We start from the raw sequence: 22,523 nt of genomic DNA, 5'->3' as shown, positions 1-22,523 counted from the left end.
ATGAAAGTATGCAAACTTTTCATCAGTCCAGATTTTGCAGAAGATCCAATTTTGCTTTCTAAAACAAATTAACCTTTAAAGACATTCTTGCCCTTTGTGATTTTTTGCTAGCTCAATTTTTTTGCCCCCCTTTTCAATATTAAGCCAGCAAATAGTCAAATAAATCAGAAAACAACTCTAGTCTGTCTTTCCACCTGGAACAACTGCAAATACTTGTAAGTGTGAACACAAATTCTGCAAACAACTGCAAGAAATCCCAGCTTGCTACATCCAGTCATTGCTAGGCAGTTGGAACAGCTGTCCTGGCAAACGTGAGATAAAGTCTGCTGATCGATCAGAACCAAGCCAGAGATTAGCCACCCCATCTGTTGCCACAGAAACCTGATCTCAGTGGCCCCAGCCTCCCAGCTTCAGGAAACCTCTGAGAACAAACAGCCTCAGCAGCAGCCAGAATGATCCCAAAGAAAAATAATGCTAAATAAACCTTCCCCGGTTTTCTGCAACTGGGTTGATGACAACTTTAGTACAGTGTAGTTTCATCCAAAGATTCTACAACATTTCTGGGTTTATTATTCTAAATCTTCATTACCCCACCGTACTGTTATCACCAGTTAAATATCATTGTCATCATTCATTTATTCATCATTTGGTTGTTACAGTGTATATCTATTCATTAATGTATTTAAATATGTATTTCATCCATATCATTTATCAGATTGTTTTACTTAGCATGAGAAATATATGCACTACTAAAAGCAAGATGTGGTTTGGTGTCTTTTCTGCAGACTAATGTATCTTTTCATCCTAGGTCTCATTTTCATACTAACATAACATTTTATCTACTAGATTGTATTGGCATATGGCCAAAGAGGAACCACACAAGGATTTCACATGTTTTACAACATCGAAACGAAGGCAAACATTAATGTAAATACAGAAATTGTTCATTATAAGGAACCAATGCTGAGCTACTTTGTGTTTCAACTTTGACCGGCTTTACTCACCAGTGTTATGTAAAAACATAGTGTCACAGTTCAGTGGACAGTTATATTGGGCACATAGTCAAATGTTCCATTTTTCTTCCAAATAAGTGGTTTAAAAAAAAAGGTAAACTGGAGCTGGCCAATCACCAGTGATTCCAAAATTAAGCTGAAATGTAACACAACAAAACAAATAGTAGAAGACTCAGGCTGCAAACATTTCAAACAGTTTCTAATTCCCATGAGATTTGTTTAAGAACAAAATGTAACCTTGATGTCACTTTATTAAGCGCTAAGTGACACAAGCTGAATTTTGGCTGCACAATGAAATTGGTGCCATGAAAATGAATCATGAACTTTTGTCACAGTTTGCAATTTTGTGCCTTTTGGATCCTTGATTCTGATTTCCTGTACTGGATAATTCTGATTTTCCCAAGTAGTAATGCTACACGTTATCTCTATCCTGTTTGTGTTTTTTTTTTACAGTCAGCGTACATCCTGTTTTACATGGCAATTGTGGGTCATGCTTTATCTATAGCCTCCCTGCTCATCTCTCTGGCAATCTTCTTCTACTTCAGGTAACAGATTCAATGTGGTGTTCTTGTCCTGCACATAACATTTGAACCATATGAGAATTTAGCTGTAGGTGCAGTTAGTGGTGTGATGATGAACATTATGCTGTTAGCAAATATTCAGAACGGTTGTACTATGATGAAAATGGCTGCAACAGTTTGTCATATCGCTGAGATGATTAATTGGTGGGAGCGTTGCCCTCACAGGCTCAATCATCTTCACTATCATCACTGGATCTGAAAGGCAGGCACACAGATGGTGTTGGGCTTTGACTAAACCCTCCTCTGGCTATTTCATTACTCAGTCATCATGGGCAATAATTTGGTGCCAATCTTATTTGCAGTCAGCAAAATTTTCACTCTGACCACATCAGCAGCACTTGAGACAGTTTTAAACACTTGCCCCACAGCCGTGCATTACATTTTGAATGTGTTAATGAGTGTTGATGTTTCAGTAACATTATACAATATAATAAGAAATGTAGATGTTGTGCTTGGTTATGCCGCTGCCCTGGCACAAGTCTTCAACATTTTTTCAAAGTTTTAAATAGAACTCTGCTGATATATGAACTGCATTCATACATACATATACACACACACACACACATATATATATATATATATATATATACATTGTAAGTGCAATAAAATCCTCAGAGTAAAAAACAATAAGAGTAATTTAATTAATCCACCCAAAACACAAGAGGTTACTTGATTTTTGTTTTAAAATACCAACAATAAAATTGAAATACAAGCTGTTTTTGTTTTTCCTGGTAAAACAGGGATGAGCAGAGACAAACAAAAATGAAAAATGACCCGTTTTCTCATATTCTCAGACTGGATGTCGTCATCAAGGCAAGAGTGCAATAAAGATCAATAAAAAATAAAAATCCTCTCTGTGTCACTGCAACGGTCTGACAGACCGTTTGAGTTTTTATAATGTTAATAACTATTTTTTACTACAATTTCTGAACATTTATACCAAACCCCACTGTGGCTATACAGACCGTATACCTTATTATTGCCTGTAAGCTTTTTCATTTCATTTAGAAAAGAGCAGCAATGGTTAGTGGGTGAAATATAATCTTGTTCAGCAAGAGAACAATTTGCGATTTTCTCAGCTGTTTCCACCTTGTTTTACCTTAAATCCTAGGAAGCAACCGCACGAGGGTTTCTATGAAAAAGTAGATGATGAACAGTTTATGACTTCGCCGGAAAAAAAATTTCAGTCGAAAGATTTTTTTTTGCTTCAATCCCTGGACTTGTCTTGTCGCCCACTCAAAGCACTTTACAATACATGCCAACTTTCACACACGCACCCATTCACACACATTCATATGCTTTGACATGCAGGCTAAGTGAGCCGTTGATCAAACTGACCGACGACCAGTCACAGGTGACCCAAACTTAATTCTCACTGAATGCTTTACTAGTTTTGATATCTCCACCTAATTTCATGCCAACATGGTTTTCTTGTGCAGCACAGTTATTTCATGGATATTAAGGAATTAAAACCGGAAAGCTGTGGTGTCCAATGAATATGTTGGTGCTTTGCTCTTATTGGAAAGTTAATCTCAATTAACAGTATTTCACTGTTTATTGTGATACTGCTTTGAAATTCAATTAGATAAGTCTTCATAACAATAAAGTGGATGCATTGAAATCTATAAATGGTGAAGACTGAGAAAAAGCAGACTGAGCAAAAGTCTATTGTTGAAACTTTATCTTATGTTTATTTCTGGGAGGAAAGGACCTCAATCAGTGCTATTTTTAATGACACAGTAAGGTTTATAGTTTTACTCAGACCATGAAGATAGAGATCGCTGAGTAAGGAGCCTTGGGGAAAAAAGTAACCTTATGTTCTGTAACAATATTTGGAAGAGCTGCCTTGTTGGCCCTGTAGTTCTTGAACGATGCAGTTGTAAAACTTGATGTGTTGCATGAGCGGTGAAAGGTGTTGACCTCCTAAACGCAGCTGTTATCCAGAACCAATCTTGTAAAAGACCCTCAGTGTGCTGCAAACTTTTATACACCCTCATAAATCAAGCGGCCATGTTTAGGGCAGGTGCATTGTTGCAAATCCCATGACCCGCTGAAAGTCGAACTCCTAACTCAAGCACACAGAAATTCAGCCGGAGATTCACAATTCATAAAGATCAAAGTCCTAACAAATTAAGAACTCAATAAAAAAAACGAAGTTATGGCTTGGAAAAAATTCTTTTTAACCATAACTTAACATATTTATAGCCAAATCACTTCAACTATCGGACGCCTAATATTGTATCATAAGATCCAGATGTGAGGCTTTACAATGGTATGTGATGTTGTACAGCTGCACTACTCCGTTATTTACAACGCTACATCATCACTGTCAGGATTCCCAGATAAAAAATACTCCCGGTTGCCGTGGAAAAACAGGCAAGCAGTTGGTTGAAGTACATAGTTGATCTCAAGCCGTCAAGACCTATGACAGTCAAAACAACGTTGCCATAAGGATTCAGCCTGTGTTTTGACATCCCCTTTTAGATAAAACCCCTTGTATATAAGCGTTCAGCTGCTCTTCCATTTCCTTTTATGTCTGAAGCTGAAGTGAGGCTGTTTGTTTTTCCGTGAGAGGTAGCCATGGAGTCTCTGAAAATGTGCAGTTGTATATGTTGTTTGAAGGAAATGTAGTGCTCTTCCTGTTTTTACATGGGTCTCTGGGGGTTTTATGACTCATCAAAGATAAAAGTGGCCATGAGTAGTAAAAAAATATATAACTTCTTCAACTGTAGAGAATATTATATCTGGGGCAAGGTTTCATTCAGCCTTAAACACTGTGCAAGCTGCAGTATATTTGATTGCTAATGCAAAATAATTGAACCATTAATGATAATAAGGGTACTAGAAATGCCTTTGATTCTAATTGTTGTTTTCACTTTGACTGTCAAGCATTTCATAATGCTATTAATTCTGAGTGGCCAGCCAAGGTAACGAGGAAGCACCCTTGGGACTTATTATGCATTATTTAATAGGATTTCTAGCATGTGTAGTACAAAGCATTTAGAGGCAATACTCCCTTTCTTTTTCTTTTTTTTACCTTCCACAAAAAATGAATCTGAGATGAAAGATCCCAGTCATTTGATATCTTAGATCATGCAGATTGTTGCAGCATCTGAAAACCTCATTATAGTACTAACTTGACAGTCATCTGAGCTACTTTTGTCTGTTTACTTCATCACATAGATAGTTTTTAAAGGGGCCATAACATGCTTTATGTGATTTTCTGTTATTTGCCAAATTTGTAAATTGCTCTCTGCAAGTCAAAAGCCAGGGCTTCAACCTGCACTGAAAGCTGCTTTCTGATGTTACCTCTATTTCCTCTACATGATGACATCAGATGTTGTTGTTAAGGTTGTTACATGAATTAACAAAAATTATTATTATATATCACTTTGATTGCTCCTATATTGCGCACATTTACGCCAAGAATGCTGTCTAGAGTTGTTTCGTCTGGCAAGTTTGGGAATTCGGGGTGTCTGTTATACATGAAATGTCGTATTTGTAGATAGCGGAAGAAATGGGTCTGTGGGATATTGCATTTTACAGTTAGCTGAGTGAATGAGGCGAGTGAGTCCTTAAAACTATATATATAATTATTCTTCTAGATCATGAAAGCAGAATCAATCATAGAGGGTGGAAAACATATGGTTAGAGTGAATTGGCGCCTGATTTGACATTGATTGTAATCCAAACCTTTTCCTACTCTGTACCCAGATTCTGAGTGAATAATATACCAAAGGGTTACATTTGTAAATACACAATTCTAATGGAAGAGCAGATTTTACCCCAGTATGATGATTCAATCTGAAGCCATGCCGGTGGTAACCCTAACCCTAACCCTATAGATGAAAGACTGAGCCAATAAAGCATATTTCGTATGTTCACCGCCAAATAGTATAGCTGAAAATTTGGTGAGGCCAAACCTCCCAATTGTTTGGTCCTTTGCATATAATCCTTACGAGCTCTGGGGGATTTACCGTTCTAAATAAATGCAGAAATATGTTTGTCCAGAGTATTAAAACATTTTTTGGTATGCAGACTGGGATGCATTGAAATAAATATAGAAGATTATCCCACCTCTGAAAGTCTGTCTTAGTGCGTTCGAGAAGGGAGGTAAAATTTTGCTCAAATAACTTTTTATGTAAATATGTCACCTTCACACCCAAATAGGTTAGGTGGTCCTAGTGAGCAGTTCGCTCTTATGCATATTTAATTTATAACCTGAAATACTGCCAAAGTCGTGAAAAATAGTAAGCACATGAGGAATGGAGTTTATAGGGTCAGAAATGTAAAGTAAAAGATCATCAGCATATAATGACACTTTATGTTCTTGGCTTGCCCATTGGATTCCCCTGACCTTGTCATCTGTTCGCAGCTTAATCGCTAATGGCTTTATAGACAATGCAAACAGGAGTGGAGAAAGGGGGCATCCCTATCTGGTTCCTTGGTGGAGTGGGCAATAGGGAGAGTGTGATGTATTTGTCCTAACACGGGTAATAGGTGAATTATAAAGGAGTTTTATCCATGAAATACATTTTTGACCGAGAACGAACTTATCGAGGGTATAAAACAGATAGTCCCACTTCACATGGTCAAAGGCTTTTTCAGTATCAAGAGATAAAGCGAGTTTTGGTGCTGGAGACGATGGAATATATTTTGTATTAAAAAGCCTACATAAAATTGAAGAAGCCATGTCTTCCCTTCTCAAATCCCGTTTGATCTGGGGAGATCATGGAGGGCAAGCACTGTTCCAATCTAAGAGCAAAGGTTTTAGACAATATTTTAAAATCTACATTTAAAAGGGATATTGTCCGTTATGAGGAGCACTCAAGAGGATCTTTGTTGGGCTTTAAAAGGAGTGAGATTGTTGCTTGTTCAAGTGTAGGAGGAAGACAGTTTGACTGACAGGACTCAATATACATTTCTCGTTGAAGTTGAGATAAGCTTTCGCTGAAGACTGAAGAAAATTCATACGGAGAGGCATCTGGGCCCGTAGATTTTCCACTCTGCATTGAGCTGATAGCCACTTTAATTTCTTCTACAGTGATTTGCTCTTCTAATTGATCCTTATAATGTGGGTCTAACGTTGGAACAGGCAATTCCTCAAAAAATCTGTTGAATAGGTCAGGTTTGTTTAAAGATTCAGATTCATAAAGATTAAAATAAAAATATTGAAAACTCTCATTTATCTTGTTGGGATCTGTGGTAACATGCCCACTTTGGGTCTTAATTTCAGGAATTATGTGGGTAGATTCAGATGTACATAGCTGATGGGCTAAAATCTTCGATTTTCTCCTTGCTCATACCATGTTCGTCTAGACCTAAAGAGCATCTGTTCAGATTGCTTAGTTGAGAGTAAGTTAAATACAGTTTGTAAATTTAGCCTCTGTTTGTAGAGGTCCAGGGATGGGGCGACAGAGTATTGCCTATAAGATCTGTCAATTCTGTTAATCGTTTCTGTTTTTGTTTATTAGTGAACGAGCACTATGAAATTACATGGCCACGCAGGAATGGCTTTAAACTTTCCCAAACAGTACTACAGGTTAATTGGCAGTTGTGTTTGTTTTCAGAAAGATATCAATCTGTTTTGAAATGTACTGGATAAATCCTTCATCAGATAATAGGAGAGGATTAAGCCGCCAAGAGTAGACTGAATGCTGGTTCTGAAAATTGAGTTCTAAAACCAGAGGTCTTTGGTCAGATATTACAGTACTCTCATATTTGCATGCTTTGATATTGGACAGTAGTAGGTAAGGAAGGAAGAAGGTCCGTGAAAAAAATACTATCATCCCAGTTGGGAGCATACACATTTGATACGACAAGAGGAGTATTAAACAATGAGCCAATCAACACTACATAGCGACCATTTGGGTCAGCAGATACATCAGAAACAATAAATGGAATGGTTTTCTGAATAAGGATTGCAGGACCCCCTAGCTTTACTATTGAATTTAGAGTGGAACACTTGTCCAACACAATTTGTCCTAAGTTTAGGATGGTCCATGTTTTTTAGATAAGTTTCCTGGAGAAATGCAATGCTTACTTTGAGGAGTAAACGAAGAAAGAATATTTTGTTGCGCTTGATTGGGTGGTTTAGTCCCCTGACATTCCAACTGATAACATTAACATGAAGATGTAGTTATCATTTCAGATGGGGGTAAATATGAAGAGCCATACCTTTTGTAATACTTTGAGTAAAATGTGTGAGTATATTCAGCTTTACCACGCTTAAACCAAAAAAAACAAATAAAAACATAAATACAAAAAGCCATTACACCGACCACACCCCGCCCATTATTCTCAGTGTAATGTCTCGAGATCACAATACATTCTTAAACTCAACCATCCTCCCTATAATAAGTAGGTTATCTGAACTATAATCTGTATAATCAATCAACAATTCAATTTACTGATGAAGAGTCAAAAAATGAAATAAATACTCCCACGGTGGAGCTACCTATCGTTCAAGAGTCCTGCACTAGTACTTAGACGCCGCCAACCAGGCTGCCTGGGGGTAGAAGACGAGCACGCTCCCTTAGAATTTTAGAGCATTTAACCCCATGACCTCAGTTTGTGGTCAGAAATACACTGTCTGCCGTGTAAAGATATTACTGGCACATTTACAGAGAACTTAACAAATAACGCTTTAACCTTAACCAGAACTGTCTTTATGAACGTGAAAAATAAAAGGCATATATCAGTTATAACCATTAATGCTTGCAGACTTCCCCCCGTAGTTAAGTCCAGTTAGACGAGCTGTTGCTTCATTAACAAAATAGCCAAGCGTAGCCAACCTTATCCTGTGTTGATAGTTTTATGACTGTAAAAGTGAATAGGATGAAGCGTGTAAACTCACCACATCGTTGGCTAACTTCAGTCCCTGTCGGGTTCAAACAAACGTCTTTTGGTGGTTTTAGTCAGCTTGTTACGCAGTGCATTTGAATCTTTTTTCGTCCGATTTTTAACTGGAGCTGACTGGACCTTGGTCTTGATACTCCCTATGGTGTTTCGAATATCTGCGTCTGCCCGTTGAAAGAGACCTGGAGCCTGGCTGTGTAAAGAAGACCATATCGGACCTCCTCTACTTTTCAGAGGAGTCATTTCACCTTGTTGAATGCCGCTCTGCGTCTGGGTAGCTCAGCGCTGTAATCTGGGAAGATGAGGATCTGCTTTCCTTGGAACTCCAACCGCCCCTTCTGCCTGACCAGACGCTGAATCCACTCCTTGTCCTGGAAGTAATGAAGTTGAAGGATGAAACGCTGCGGTTGGCCCCCCTCCGGAGTCACCGGCGACGCAGCTCGATGAGCCCTATCCATGACTGGGGGCTCTTCCAGACCATTTGGACCTCCAAGCACATCGTACAGGAGTCCGGCGATGAATTTTGTGGGATTTCCCTTCTCCAGGCCTTATTATGATACGTAGGTTGCATCGTCTTCCCCTATTTTCCAGATCATCAGTCTTCGTCTGTAGTTTTTTATATTCACTGATCAACTGTGCATACTGTGTCTCCATAACATCTAAACTGGCGTCCAAATTGTTCAGCCCTTCTTCATGTTCACATAACTTGTCATTATACTCAATCTAGAGATGGCTCGTTTAATCTCTTTTCGTAGACCGTCGTTTTCTTCTTGAATAACTTCTTTGACTATCACTCTGAATGCCTGTAGCATGCCTGTGTCAACCATGTTCTTGCTAGCAGCCTCCAAGTTGTTAGCTTGCACGAATTTAGAAGGTTTGGGAGCCATTTTCAAAAATCTGCACCAAAAATTTAAATATTCTGCCAACTTCAAAATTTCAAAACAAAAATAACTTTTTCGACTTGTTTTAGCGAATTACAGCTTATTTTGGTATGAAAATTGGGACCTCGTGGTTTACACGTCTACTCCATGACGTGCCCCCTTGTGGCCTCTTCCTAAATTTATGTTTTTATGTGTCAGAAGAGATTTTTGTTGTAGGCTTGCTGATTGTATTTCATGAATTATGTTGTGTGCTTGTATGTCAGGGTGCCGTGACAGTCGATTATCTTCCTTCACACAGGAGTCTGAGCTGTCAAAGAATCACCCTGCACAAGAACCTCTTCTGCTCCTACGTTCTCAATTCTGCCCTCACCATCACCTACCTCGTAGGCGTGGTCAATAAACTTGAAGTGGTGAAAAGAAATCCGGTGAGTTCAACCGCTGTGGAATATTTAACGCCACTACAAATCTTACTGTTTGCATTGTCATATATCCAGAGAGGGGATGGGGACTCTTTCTTATAAGACAACATATTTGTTCATTTGGCAGAAGAAACTTTTTTTTTTACACAATACGATTGAGTAGGAGGATTAGTCTTGAAATGAGATATAAATGCATTCAGTATTTATGCTAAATTAAAAGAAAATGATACAGGAAAAAATTCAATGAACTTTTTAAAATGAATCTCATGCAAGGACAGGAAATGCAAGGAAACTACATTTAAATGAGGTTGTATATAGTATACACTAATTAGTATTTAATCTTTGACTGTGCCATGCCTTGGCATACATGGTCAACAGACATTTTCAGTGCTGTCTTCCACCTTCTCCTTTTAGAGTTTTGGAGACATTAATTCTTTGAATCTTCGAGGTCTGCTTTGGTAGAGATGATAAATCTGTCTTGTAGGAATGCCTTGCTATCAGGACTGAACATAAATCCATGTGTGACTTTTAAAAAAACACTTCTTTTTTGAATTTTTTTTTTTTTAAATAACCTGTTAACTTACTACTTGCTCCTTCTCAAAAGTTGTTTTTATTGAATTGAACACCAAAAAGGATCATATTTCCTTTCCTTTTATGTAGACCTGAATTAAATTAAATACATTAAGCCTCTTGATGTTCAAGTTTATTTAAAAACTCACTAAAACTTAACAAACCAAAAACCTTCATTCTTCCAATGTGCAAATGCATGAAAATGAGCTAAATTAAAAAAAAAAAAAACTTCTTCAGATGATCAAAGTGCCATAAACAAACAAAAATGACAGATAGGATTGTAGAAGTTGGCGCACAGTGCATGCAATCCCATTAGCCCCAGCCTGCTTTCAGCTGGAGAAACTCTGGGCAAACAAAGTACTAGAAAGATCCAGCAGACAGCAGAGGCTTCGGATGGGTTTTATTCTGAGTCCTGCTGCTGCTGCTGCTGCTGCTGCTCCTTTTCATGCAGTCACATTCCTCACATCTGTCTGGCTCATTCTGACTGCTGTCTTTATTCACATCCCATATCCGAACGAATCCAAGAAGCAGCCAGGATCACATCATCAATGTGAGGAAATATATATATGTTTGCATAATGGCTCCCTTTCAAATGTCTCCTCTTCGCCATTTGTCAAAACGTTTGTATTGAATCTGTTACTTTCCGACATGGGACTGTCAACTTGTGCTAACTCGCTGCAACAAATTGGTCACCGTGGCCCTTGGTTTTCGAGAGGAAGCAGAAAAAGAAATCACACGCACCATTGGTTGAGATTCACGCGTGTCTACTGGGAAACATTCTGAAATTTAGTGCTGCCAAAGCGAGACTTACGAGCCTGTTTTCTGTGCTGGTGATTTAGGAACGGTGGATTGCGGTGGAGATTTGCTCTCACAGAGAAAACAAGCTCTTTTTATTCTCTCTGGTGTTGTGATACAGAGTCTGGCTTTTGCCTGCCAGCAGTGTGGGGGAGTGAATCCCCAAAGCCTATGTCAAACCAGGGAGGAGGCTGAAAACATGAGAAACATCTACATGATCTATAGCTGCCTGATTTGTAAACCAGAACATTGTCTGTAACTTTAGACAGACCTCAGTTAGCTAAGATGAAAAGAGTTCTGAATTGGTGAAAACTGTCTGTGTATTGATATGAGTCCATGTCTGTTATATTAGAGATTCCTCGAGTGGAAAGGGACAAAGTGAACGAGAGACATATGGCTAAAAAGTTAAAAATGAATGATTGTTGTGCATTTTGAGCTAAGAAGACCCCTGAGAGAAGCACTTCATAGCATTGCCAGCATTTTTTGAATTATACTGTGGTCATACGGATGCTCCTTAACTCTGTGAACCAGAAACCACAATGAAAATATTTCAAAATCTCAGACAGTACAAAGGCTTCATCCTTTTTATGTTTGCAAATAATGTGTTTCAAGATGAATTCATTTTTTAGAAAAAGGAGTTAGTTGGTGGAGCTTTAAAGAGATCATGAGACTACCTGTTTAAATAAAGTGTTGAATAAATAAACTTAAAGAAGTATTCTCACTGCAATCAAGACAAATCACATAAGATCACAAACAGAAACGCAAATTAAACCTCCCAGAAGTATTTTTTAAAATACTAACTAAAAAAAAGGAATGTCTTAAACTTAAGCTTATTTTTCTGTTCATTCTAGTAGTAAGAAACATAGCTCTGAAAACTAGCAGTCAAAATTAGTTAATGCTGACCGATTTTGAGACCTTGTTATTCACTTTGAACTCAACTACGGATGTTAAATATTTCAGGATCTTAGAAAGCAAGGCCTTATAAATGAAAACACAGGTATGCTGATACCTCCTACGTATGAATGATGACCATCTGACCTTTTCCCATAACTCTCAGAGGTGAGTGCGATAGCTATCAAGAGTAATAAATCGAACAGCAGCGTGGTTAATAGTTTCCACTGGTGCCAGCAGCAGGAGATTTCAGGATATCTCAATAATCCAGCGTAGATATATTGGATTGTATGATGATGGTCCAGGTTTGTCTGGAGAAACAAGTTCTGTTCCAGGATAAAAATGAAATTATATAGATCGTTGTGGGACTCCGTTATCATCTATTAGGGGACTTCATTCAAATTTGTTGGCAACATTCTGAACTCTACAAGAAGAATAGTATTTGGACAGACAGAGTGCAGAAAATAGCTCATTTAAGAAATAGTTTCAATCGAGGGCATAGAAAGACCATGTTGAGTTTTTTTTTGGAATAATATACAGCATGGTACTGTGCCAAAGTATGAAGAGACACTGGTTTTGATTCATTGCATGCAGCCATTATGACAGTTACGGGAGTCAGGAAATCCAAATTTCCACTTAAAAATGTGTTTTTCTTCTCGTTACTTCAGTTGGATGTTTGAGCTTCACTGTGCAGAATGATGTATGTGCAGAGTTTGACACTAGAAGGCTGTTTTCACATTCATCTGCTGGAGAAGTAAAGTGTCTCTGTGCTCATTGAAAATCTGACTATAAGGTGTGTAACTAATGAGCAAGATTTTTAATATAACGTTTGGAGCCAACCCTGGTCCAACTGACACAAGTGTGATGTGGACATTTCGAGCCAGTGCAAAAACACTGAGAATAGACTTTTCATAGAAGAAGACATCTTAGATCCAAGAGTTAAACTGTTCAAATGCACAATATTTGCATATTCAGAGTTTCTGGAATTTTTAATGAGGGGCAAGGAGTAGATATAAGTGAACTTTTTCTCTGAAGAAAAGTATGAATATATATAATAATATATACATATTAAACATGTCTGAACCCCTCCAGACATGTTTCAAGTCAGATTTAAGGTGAGAACAGAGAAACTTTTCCCCTTCAGCAAGCAAACAATGTGAAAACACCCCTGTTAAACTCTGCTATACATCATTCTGCACAATGAAGCTCAAACATCCAACTGAAGGTTGGAAGTTTTTTTTAGTTAGTTTCTGTTTTTGTTTTTTTGACTTCTTGAAGAGAGTTCATAACCGTTCGATTGACAAAAAACAGGATTTAGCAGTCATTAGAGGAATTACAGCTTGTGGCACATCCATAAGTTTCTTGGTAATTACAGCATTAGTATGCTGTCGTGAGATAAGTTTGGCATAATAGTATGTCATCAAAGCCATCATGTCTTTGTAGAAATTATAATAATGATTCAATCAGGAAAGGAACAGAAAACATAATAATACATGTTGCTGTAGCGCTGTGCTGGATGCATGAATAGAAATCTGCGTAGTCCTCTATAAAGTACAAAATAAAACCAAAAACACATTTACAAGACATTTATTGGTGCAAAGTAGGAAAAACACAATTGAAGATACAAAGAGAAATGGTCATTTCCATCTTGAGCTCACCTCCTGAGGGGGTAAATGAATAAACATCTTTGTCTGGAAAGGATAATACTGGCTAATGATTTCATGGGTTCCCTTAGATTTTTTGTCTCCTACTGAGCTGATGTCAAGATGTGTTTAAATTGAATCATCTTTATAGATATATTTTAAACTGAGAGTGAAAAACAAAGCAAATAAGAAATCTCCCTGTTTTGGATTGCTCTGCAGGTCGGGTGTAAGGTGTTACACTTTTTCCACATGTACATGCTGGGCTGCAATTATTTCTGGATGCTCTGTGAAGGAATCTATCTGCACACGCTCATCGTGGTGGCTGTTTTTGCAGAGGAGCAGCATCTGCACTGGTACTACCTCCTGGGCTGGGGTGAGTCTGTCTGCATTTGATCAAAACAGCATTTCCTGTGTTGTTCCTACTTCTGGTTATAATTATACTCAAACCTCCTGTTGTGTTTGTTTCATCTTAATTAATTTTGTGTTCCCGGTCCAATATGACCACTCCATTAAAGCTTATAAATGGATTATAAATCCATGATAATGCATATATTATCACCTAATGTTGTGTTAGATCTTTTTATCAACTCAAGTTTTTCCTGTTAGCTCATACAGCTCATTTTAAAGCAAAAAGCATACACAAACAAGGACGTCTGTTTTGAAACCATTTCAATTTTTTAAATAGTGGCACAAAATATCGGTTGTGTTCCCACTCAAAAATGACAAGTATGATTTTATTAGTTAGGACAGAAGACATATTTAAAAAATGACACAGGCACAAAACTACACTTTAAAACTTTACCATATAACCATATTAATGTCTGAACACATTAAAGAACAACAGTAACATTGTATTGCATAAGAGTGCATATTCTGAATTGTTCAGCTTCTGATGCTTCCTCCTCTAATGCATCTTTACTGTCAGTATCCTGGCCTCTCTCCTCTTGACCAGCATCATGATGAAAGATATAATCAAGAGCCTGACATAGAGTATTGGTCACTGAATGAATTGTGAGCAAAGCCTCATAAAAACTTTATATACCAGAGCTGTGAGAAAAGTTCTTCATATTAGTGAAACAATGTTGGGATTGTTTGTGAGAATTACCAACAGGTGTTGTTCCCGGAAAAAAGAGGAAAGAGTCTATGGGGTAAAACATGGAAGCCAAGTGTGTGTCTGTGTCTGTCATAGGCTGCTTTCAGGGACACATTTCAGACCAGTATAAGACCAGGTCAATTGGGAACGGCTTGTTCAATTGGGGACAAAATCCGTGACAAGGCAGTTTTTTTGGATCAGTGTTCAAGGCTGGGGCCAGGGCAAGCAATGGTGATGGTTAGGGTTAGGGTGAATTTCCAGGACATGAATATAAGTCTGTTATGTACCCAAAAGTGACCAATAACAACATTTGTATTTTTGGTGGAAGTGTGTCCTCTGCTAGAATGGGCTCAATGAATTTTATAGTCTCAATCATTCATTCATTCTCATTTTTATTTCTCCAAAATTGAATGAAAATTATCAAAATGTATTTTGTGTGTTCAGATGCCCTGTGACAACCTTCTGACAATCAGAATAAATGAACTCCAATTTTCAGAGAGAAACCTTGTAAATTGGTCCAATTCAACCAGAATGATGACTTATTTTTATCCCCACTGTACTCAATCATGGGCTTGAAAACTCACTAAAATGCAATTCAACAAGATGGGACACAATCTAGCAGCTAGAATTTACTCGTAACCATCCCATCCTTGAACGGTATGTCAATCTGGACATGTTGACAGCTTTATTAGCCCTCCTGTCATTTAGTGCCGCTCCTGTCCTGTTTTTCACCTTGTTCAAAGCAGGAATAACGGGTACAGTCTGTCAGACCTAAATGGATGGTTATCATTAAAAATGGGAGGATAACCTTGAGGCCTGTGTTTGCTCTGTGTGTGTGTGTGTGTGTGTATGTGTGTGTGTGTGTGGATGGAGGACGGCCAGTTAGTTAGTTAGTCAGGTCCAGCTGTGACCGATATGCTACAGGGACTCATTGGCGTCTAAAAATGGGCCGTACATGAATTCACATGTTTATGTCCATCTGAAAAGTTAAAAGCTAATCTGAGTCACAGCCTCTTGGGGGATTTTTCTAGAGATTATTTTAATTCAGACAACATTTTTATACGAAATTAACCATGTGGGGTTGTTGTTATGTTTGGAAAAATAAAACAAGAATGGGAAATAATTGCTCTGTAAAAGTTGATCCACTATATTTAAATATTTGCTGAATTTCACATCATGCACCACAACATGCTGACATAATCATATTTGAAAAGTACTAATTTATTTGATGAAGAAGTCTGAGACCGACAAAACAACTGGCAAAGCTAACCATGCTTTAACTGTTGCATAAAATGACAAATGGATTTCAGTAAACTCACTCAAGACCTCATCTGGCCGCCATCTTTCTCTCTGTCCAAGGCTTTCCTCTAGTGCCTGCATCCATCCACGCCGTGGCAAGGAAAAAGTTTTTTGATGACAAGTGAGTAATGTTCCTGAAACGTCTGAAAATAAACAGGAGATGTTTACATACGCTCTCGTCACGGTGCGGCAGAGGGTGAGAGTATGCGGATCCATAAACGTGCTTGTGTGTATGCTTGTTTTTGTATGTGTGTGTCTGTGTGTATTTTGGGTGGCAGACAGTACTGACTGATATGTTTTTCCTTCTGTAGCTGTTGGATGAGTGTGGAAACCCATCTGCTCTATGCGGTCCATGGTCCTATAATGGCAGCTCTGCTTGTAAGTCTGCTATATCCTATTTACAATCTGCTGTGTCTGCATGATGTAAAGGAAAAACATGATCTCATAGTGAAAAATATAATAATTACTATTTATGACAGTGATTTTAGTTCCTAAAGACAGAAAAAAAACATTTGGTGTTGGTTTTGTTTGTTTGTTTGTTTGTTTGTTTATATATTTCATCCCTGCAGTTCATTTTGGATGTTCTCTTACTATCTAAATTTCTGCAGGTGAACCTCTTCTTCTTACTGAATATTATAAGAGTGTTGGTAACCAAATTGAGAGACACGCATCGTGCTGAGTCCCACATGTACATGAAGGCAGTGCGAGCCACCCTGATCCTAGTGCCCCTGCTGGGAATACAGTTTGTCATTTTTCCTTGGAGGCCAGAGAACCGGCTGGCTGGAGAAGTCTACGAGTACATCATGCACATACTCATGCACTACCAGGTAGGTACGGAGCTAACATCTGGGCATGACATTAAGAGTTCATATTTTCAAGTACTGCAACAGGGAGATCAAAGGTAATTCAGCAATGTCTCTCCTAAAGCAGAAAAGTGCTGCTTCACTGCTCTCTGTGGATTGAAGTATTTTCCAAATCTAGGCACACCCCAATCCTTGGTGTGGAGAGGGCAACATGTCTGCTATCATTTAATAATCAACAGTAATGTTTTCATTTTTTGTCCCAAATCAATGCAAAAATGATATTTAGCCCAGCTCAAATTTGTCAGTACCTTCAGGTCCTTTTTGGCTCAAGGTTTAGATGTTTGGCACACTTACAATCATGTTTCTGCCATGTTATTGCTGTGTCTGATTGATGTGATTCACTGCTGAATTACCCTCTAAAGAACCAGTAAGGCACTCCGTTAACTTTATTTTACTACCACTTAGTCACGGATGCTGCCCATGAAATCAGGTAGACAGTCTGCTAAGTTTACTCAGATAGGGATTTACATTGCTCCAGCAGATAATCAGCATGTTATACTTTTTTTTTCTTTTCAAAAAGCACTCCTTATACCTGTGAAGTTGTATTACCTCAGTGTTAGAAAGTGATCTGTTTAATTAAATTCCATTAATTTTGTAAAAATCCAACATATGATCAACAATTAATTGTGTCTACTTGTTTTACTTTTTTCAAAGGGTGTTCTGGTGGCAATAATATTCTGCTTCTTCAATGGAGAGGTGAGCACCATTCATGTATATACGTATCAGCAATTTGGCTTCTCTACGCTGCTGCTGCTGCCTCTCAAAGTTAAAGGAATTTAGAGCTGCAACAATTATTCAATGGTTGATTGAAATATAAAAATGAGTAGCAACTATTTTAAAAATCATTTTCATTAATAGTAACCTGAATCTTTGGATTGTTGACTGTTGGCTGGGACAAAACAAGACAATTTATAGTCCGAATGTATGATAATGGCAATAATCGTTAGTTGCAGCCCTGAAGGAATTGTTTAACATTTTGTGGATTATTCTGCAGTTCGTTTTCTTATTACTCAAATATTTCCAAAAAGTTAGATGAGAAGATTCATACCACTTAAATGACTGTTGGCTAAATATGAATCTAGAGCCAGGCTACAGTTAGCTTAGCACAGCAGCTAAGATTAGAAGCAGAGGGAAACAGCTGGCCTGGCTATTGAAGGAAATATCTGCCTACCACCACCACTAGATCTCTCTCATTAATTGTTATGGGTCATTTGTTTAATAAGTGAGCTTAAGAAATGCTGTTGAGAAGATTATGTTACCTCTGGACGGAGGCATGCCAGCTGTTTCCCCCTGTTTCCAGTCTTTATACCGTCTCCTGGCTTCATCCTCAAATGTGAGAGTAGTATTAATCTTCTCATATAATTCTTAGCAATAAAGCAAACAAGTGTATACATTCTTGAAATGTCAAACTATTCCTTTAAGAATATTGTATCCTGGAAATGTTTCATTTTCGTTGTCATGTGTGACCAGATAATATTACAGTCTTGATATGGTAATTGCCCTTTTATAAAGGTCAACCTGCACATGTTACTCTGGGAGCTCTTCAGTCATTGAGCAATAAAACTGCTCATTGCTTGTGACATTAAGTATGAGACATCAGGCTCCATCAGGCAAAACATTTTCATATTTTTTCATCTTACCTCTGTACCTGATAGCATATCAAGCAGGCACCCATGAATGTCAAAGACAGACTCAAAGTTGGGCTGAAATACTTGAATAAAACAGTTGTAACTTTATTGGAGATACTATATCTGTCATTAGGTCCTTATTGTATGAGGTTATAAAGTGCTACGCTGCATGTCTCTTGTGAGACCAATCTAGAGCTGTAGCAGTAAAAGCTGAAGGGTCATGTCAGGTGAAGAGCAAGTCACAGTTTATAAATGACTGTGTAGTTTCCAAGCTCAGCTGGAAATGGGACTCTCCTTTCAAGTCCTCCTGTCAGCTTTTCTAAGTCTGTCTGCAGCTGTCTGACTGCGAGCATCTTTTACTCAGTTCAAACACTTCTGCAAACCAATGACTTAGATTTCCACTAAAGCCCAAATCTGGGGTTAATGGGGTTGTGGAGACCTTTCAGCTTTGCAGACTAATTGTGTGACAGATGCTTTCAAGCTCAAGGTCTCCCTGCAAAAACAAAGCAAATACAATATGTGTTGCGAGGTTGAATTAGAAACTTTTCGTAGTTCATTAGACTCCATGGTGGTGTGATTAGTATAGACAGATAAGGCAATTACGGGTAAGTCTGTCTGCGTGCGTTGGAAACTAATACATTTTTTTAATATTTCTGGAGTAGAAGTAAGTAAAAAAAAAGTGCTGCAAAATGTTGAGTTATCCACAGAGACAATGAGGTTGTGAGTTATTTTCTTTGTATGAGGGGAAAACAGAGATGAATAAACTGAGAGAGAAGCAGATTTAAATACTCAGCATGAGGCGTCTGGCAGAGAGGAACTGGAAACCTACCATGCAGTTATGTTTTATACATTCATCCCTGAAAATAGGTCAGGTATTAGCTTATCCATGAGCAGCCAGGACAACAAAAGCATCTTCACAAATGATGCAAAAACTTTGCAGGGGGATATACAATGATTAAATCATACGGTGTGTCTTTAGGTCAAGCACACTTTCTGGATGATACTGGGTGAACAAACACACTAACTGACACAAGGGAATGGGAGGGTTTGTTTGCTTCACCCGCATAATGACCAATTCAGTTCCCTTAATCAGGACACAGGTTTCTGGGGCTGGGTTCAACTCTGTTTTCTGATTCCAAGGCCAAACTGCACAGACCTGCCTTGTTTGTTCAATGGCTCCATTGTGAAGATAGGTCAATGAGACAAACAGCTTTCCTGCTGTATTTGTGATATCAAGCAAGACCTTCAACAGGGAAGCTGTAGGCCCTGGTCGCCCTTTTGTCTCATTATAACAATTAGTGTCATCATTTATATCATTAGATCATTGTGTGTTAATGTAGCCTCAGTAATTACCGCAGTATTAGGGTGTTACAGAATAAAGTAATTAACATTGCACTGCCGGAGTTGTTCTGTTTTTAGGACTTCAATTCATGCTCCAGTTCATGTTCAATCCTTCACTTGTCAGTCATATGTAAACTGAATTGATTAATTGGTCAAAATAATACATTGTTGATAATTAATGACAAAGGAAAAATGTCAAACATCACTGGTTTCACCTTCTCAAATCAGAGTATTTCTATGCTGTTACTGTTCTGTTTTAATATCAGTATAAATTTTATCTCTGGGTTTCAAATTGTTGGTTTGCTAAAATAAGCAAATTCCAAGATGTCGCCTTTTTGCTCTGGGAAACTGTGATGCTGACCTTTGTGACACAAACCAAATAAGAGATTCAATGCAAACCCAATCAACAAATTAATAAAAATAAAAAACAAGACAAACCTGCAGACGTACATCCATCCAACGGCTGCAAAAACACAGTGGTTTCTATTGGCAGATTGACCTGCTGGGGTCCTCAGTGCAAAACACGCATAAAGCATAATATCAACTAAAATATAACATTTATTGAAAGGTCCCATTATATGAGAGAGACTCAAAATTGGGCAATAAACAGCCACCTCAGTCTTTCAGTGTTCTTAATAATTCATGATACCTTATTACTAAACCACCTAGGGGGCCTTTGGGGCCCCTGAGAGTCCAAGGCTACAGCTCCAGGGCAGTTGCCTTCTTTGTCCAGTTGGTGCTGTAATGCAGCCTTCCTGTAAGAGGGAAAAATTACTTTAAGAACGACATTCAAATGATAAAGTATTTCTTTTTTGGTATTAATGCGCCTGTATCTCCTTTGTAATGCAGGAGATGAACTGCGTGAGAAGGATGCAGGTTAAAACATGTCTTCACTAAAAAGATAATGCTTATTTCTAATTTCCACATGCAAACCATTTTACTTTTTCTTTATGTCAATAATGGCATATCTTTAGTTATTGAATCCTCAACAGGTTGCTTCCTTATTGAGCATTGTTAGTATTATGACTGTAACATTTGGAGCACTGAGTTCTCCCATGGGCACTTGTTTGAGTTTGAGTTATTTATTGTTGTTATTCCAGAGTTGTCTGAATTTCAGAAAGGGAACAATAAGAAGTAGAAGTTGAGCTCTTAAAATATTAGGCGTTTATAATGTTCTGATTTTGGAAAATCCTTCATCGTATCATTTTTGTAATACATCTAGCGTATTTCACTATTTGACTGTTCTATTTGAGTGCTAAATCCCCAGGCTCTTGTCACTCTGTCTTCTATTGAATTTGGGATATGGGAGATTAATTCCATTTCAAAATACAACACCATAACTGCTGATCGCATTAGGACCTAAATTGAGGGATTATGAAGGGTTACATAGAGTAAGTCATCATTATAATAATGGATTTTTTGATAGTATGATATAGATTTGGTTGGATCACTTATACATATATTTACACTGTCAAATGGAACACCATAATAATGAACATCCCTGCCGAGATCCTCTTTGACATGAAAATAGTTTTGACATCTGTTTCATGTGTAATTATACATAGTGTACTGGGTAGCTTTACTGGTATTGGAAGTTTACATAAGTTTGCCAAACAGTTAGTCCTCATCCAAAAATGTAACACATCTCATGTAACCTAATGTTAAAGTGAAAAATACAGTCTGTCTTCAACATGGATCATCAGTTGGATATGCTGACATTTTCCTGGCACTTAAGCTTCAGTCTTTTAGCACAATATCATGTACAGTATGCCGCCATCAAGTGCATATTTAAGATCCTTTTACACTGTTCTCTTTTTTAAATGAGTCAGCTGGAAACACTCAAAAGCTCAGCCAGAAACCAGCTTTCAACCAACTCATGGAGTTAATGATAGCTTTATTAGCTAGCTAATTAATAGCTAGTTAGTTAATTTTAAACTGCATATGTGCCATGTGAGAACTGAAATCTTGACAGGCGTAGCAAGAGTACCTCCAGGAGGTGGGGAAGTAGTGAACAGATGATCAGAACTGAGTTACACATAGGCACAACATTGCAATAAAGAAAAGTGACATTCATATATTGTGCATAATGATAGTGCCAGTTGTGCAAATGTACCCAGAAGGAATGCCTGTGCATCCATAACTGTGCACCACATCCCTCAAATTATACACTGAAGATAGAAAGTATATTTCTATTGATGCCTTTAGAGCGCTGAGTGTTTACTCAGCTGAGGGGAAGATGGTTATACACCCTATGAGCATCCGTGAATGACAGATATAAGCGAGAATTCATTTGGAATTATGGTACAATCTTTAACATATAGTACAATACAGACTGTAGCTTCTTTCCCCCACATAACACGCTGATTTGGCCACATGCACAACTTGGCTGCTATTCAAGAAATGTGACTTTGGTGTTCACATTTCCTCACTGGTATCTTTGAAATTAGAGTGATGCTGCAGCTATTATGTTTGCATCAGTTACAGTGAGATCATTATTGAATTAATATTATCACAAGGTGGTATTTACATGGGCTCTGCCTTACTCACATTTGGACTCACTCAAATTTGGATGTCTGGTGGAATGATTTAGTGGTCAAAGTTGAAATGTGAAGCAAAACAGAGGAACAAGGTTTTTGGGAAATGTTTGT

At 38.0% G+C, this 22,523-nt stretch overlaps 1 protein-coding gene across 1 annotated transcript in view; it reads left to right on the top strand.

The window, feature by feature from the left end:
* The window catches only part of calcr (calcitonin receptor), a 29,865-nt gene that overhangs the window by 7,052 nt on the left and 290 nt on the right, over positions 1-22,523 (top strand). The window contains exons 10-16 of the mRNA XM_062435754.1: positions 1,467-1,558; positions 9,632-9,758; positions 13,871-14,024; positions 16,104-16,164; positions 16,355-16,421; positions 16,652-16,870; positions 17,561-17,602. Coding sequence (XP_062291738.1) covers positions 1,467-1,558; positions 9,632-9,758; positions 13,871-14,024; positions 16,104-16,164; positions 16,355-16,421; positions 16,652-16,870; positions 17,561-17,602 — 762 coding nt within the window. The remainder of the gene's footprint in view (positions 1-1,466; positions 1,559-9,631; positions 9,759-13,870; positions 14,025-16,103; positions 16,165-16,354; positions 16,422-16,651; positions 16,871-17,560; positions 17,603-22,523) is intronic.

Source organism: Scomber scombrus, chromosome 16, assembly GCF_963691925.1.
Source record: "Scomber scombrus chromosome 16, fScoSco1.1, whole genome shotgun sequence".
NCBI classification, from domain to species: domain Eukaryota; kingdom Metazoa; phylum Chordata; class Actinopteri; order Scombriformes; family Scombridae; genus Scomber; species Scomber scombrus.
This window is presented reverse-complemented; position numbering and strand designations above follow the sequence as displayed.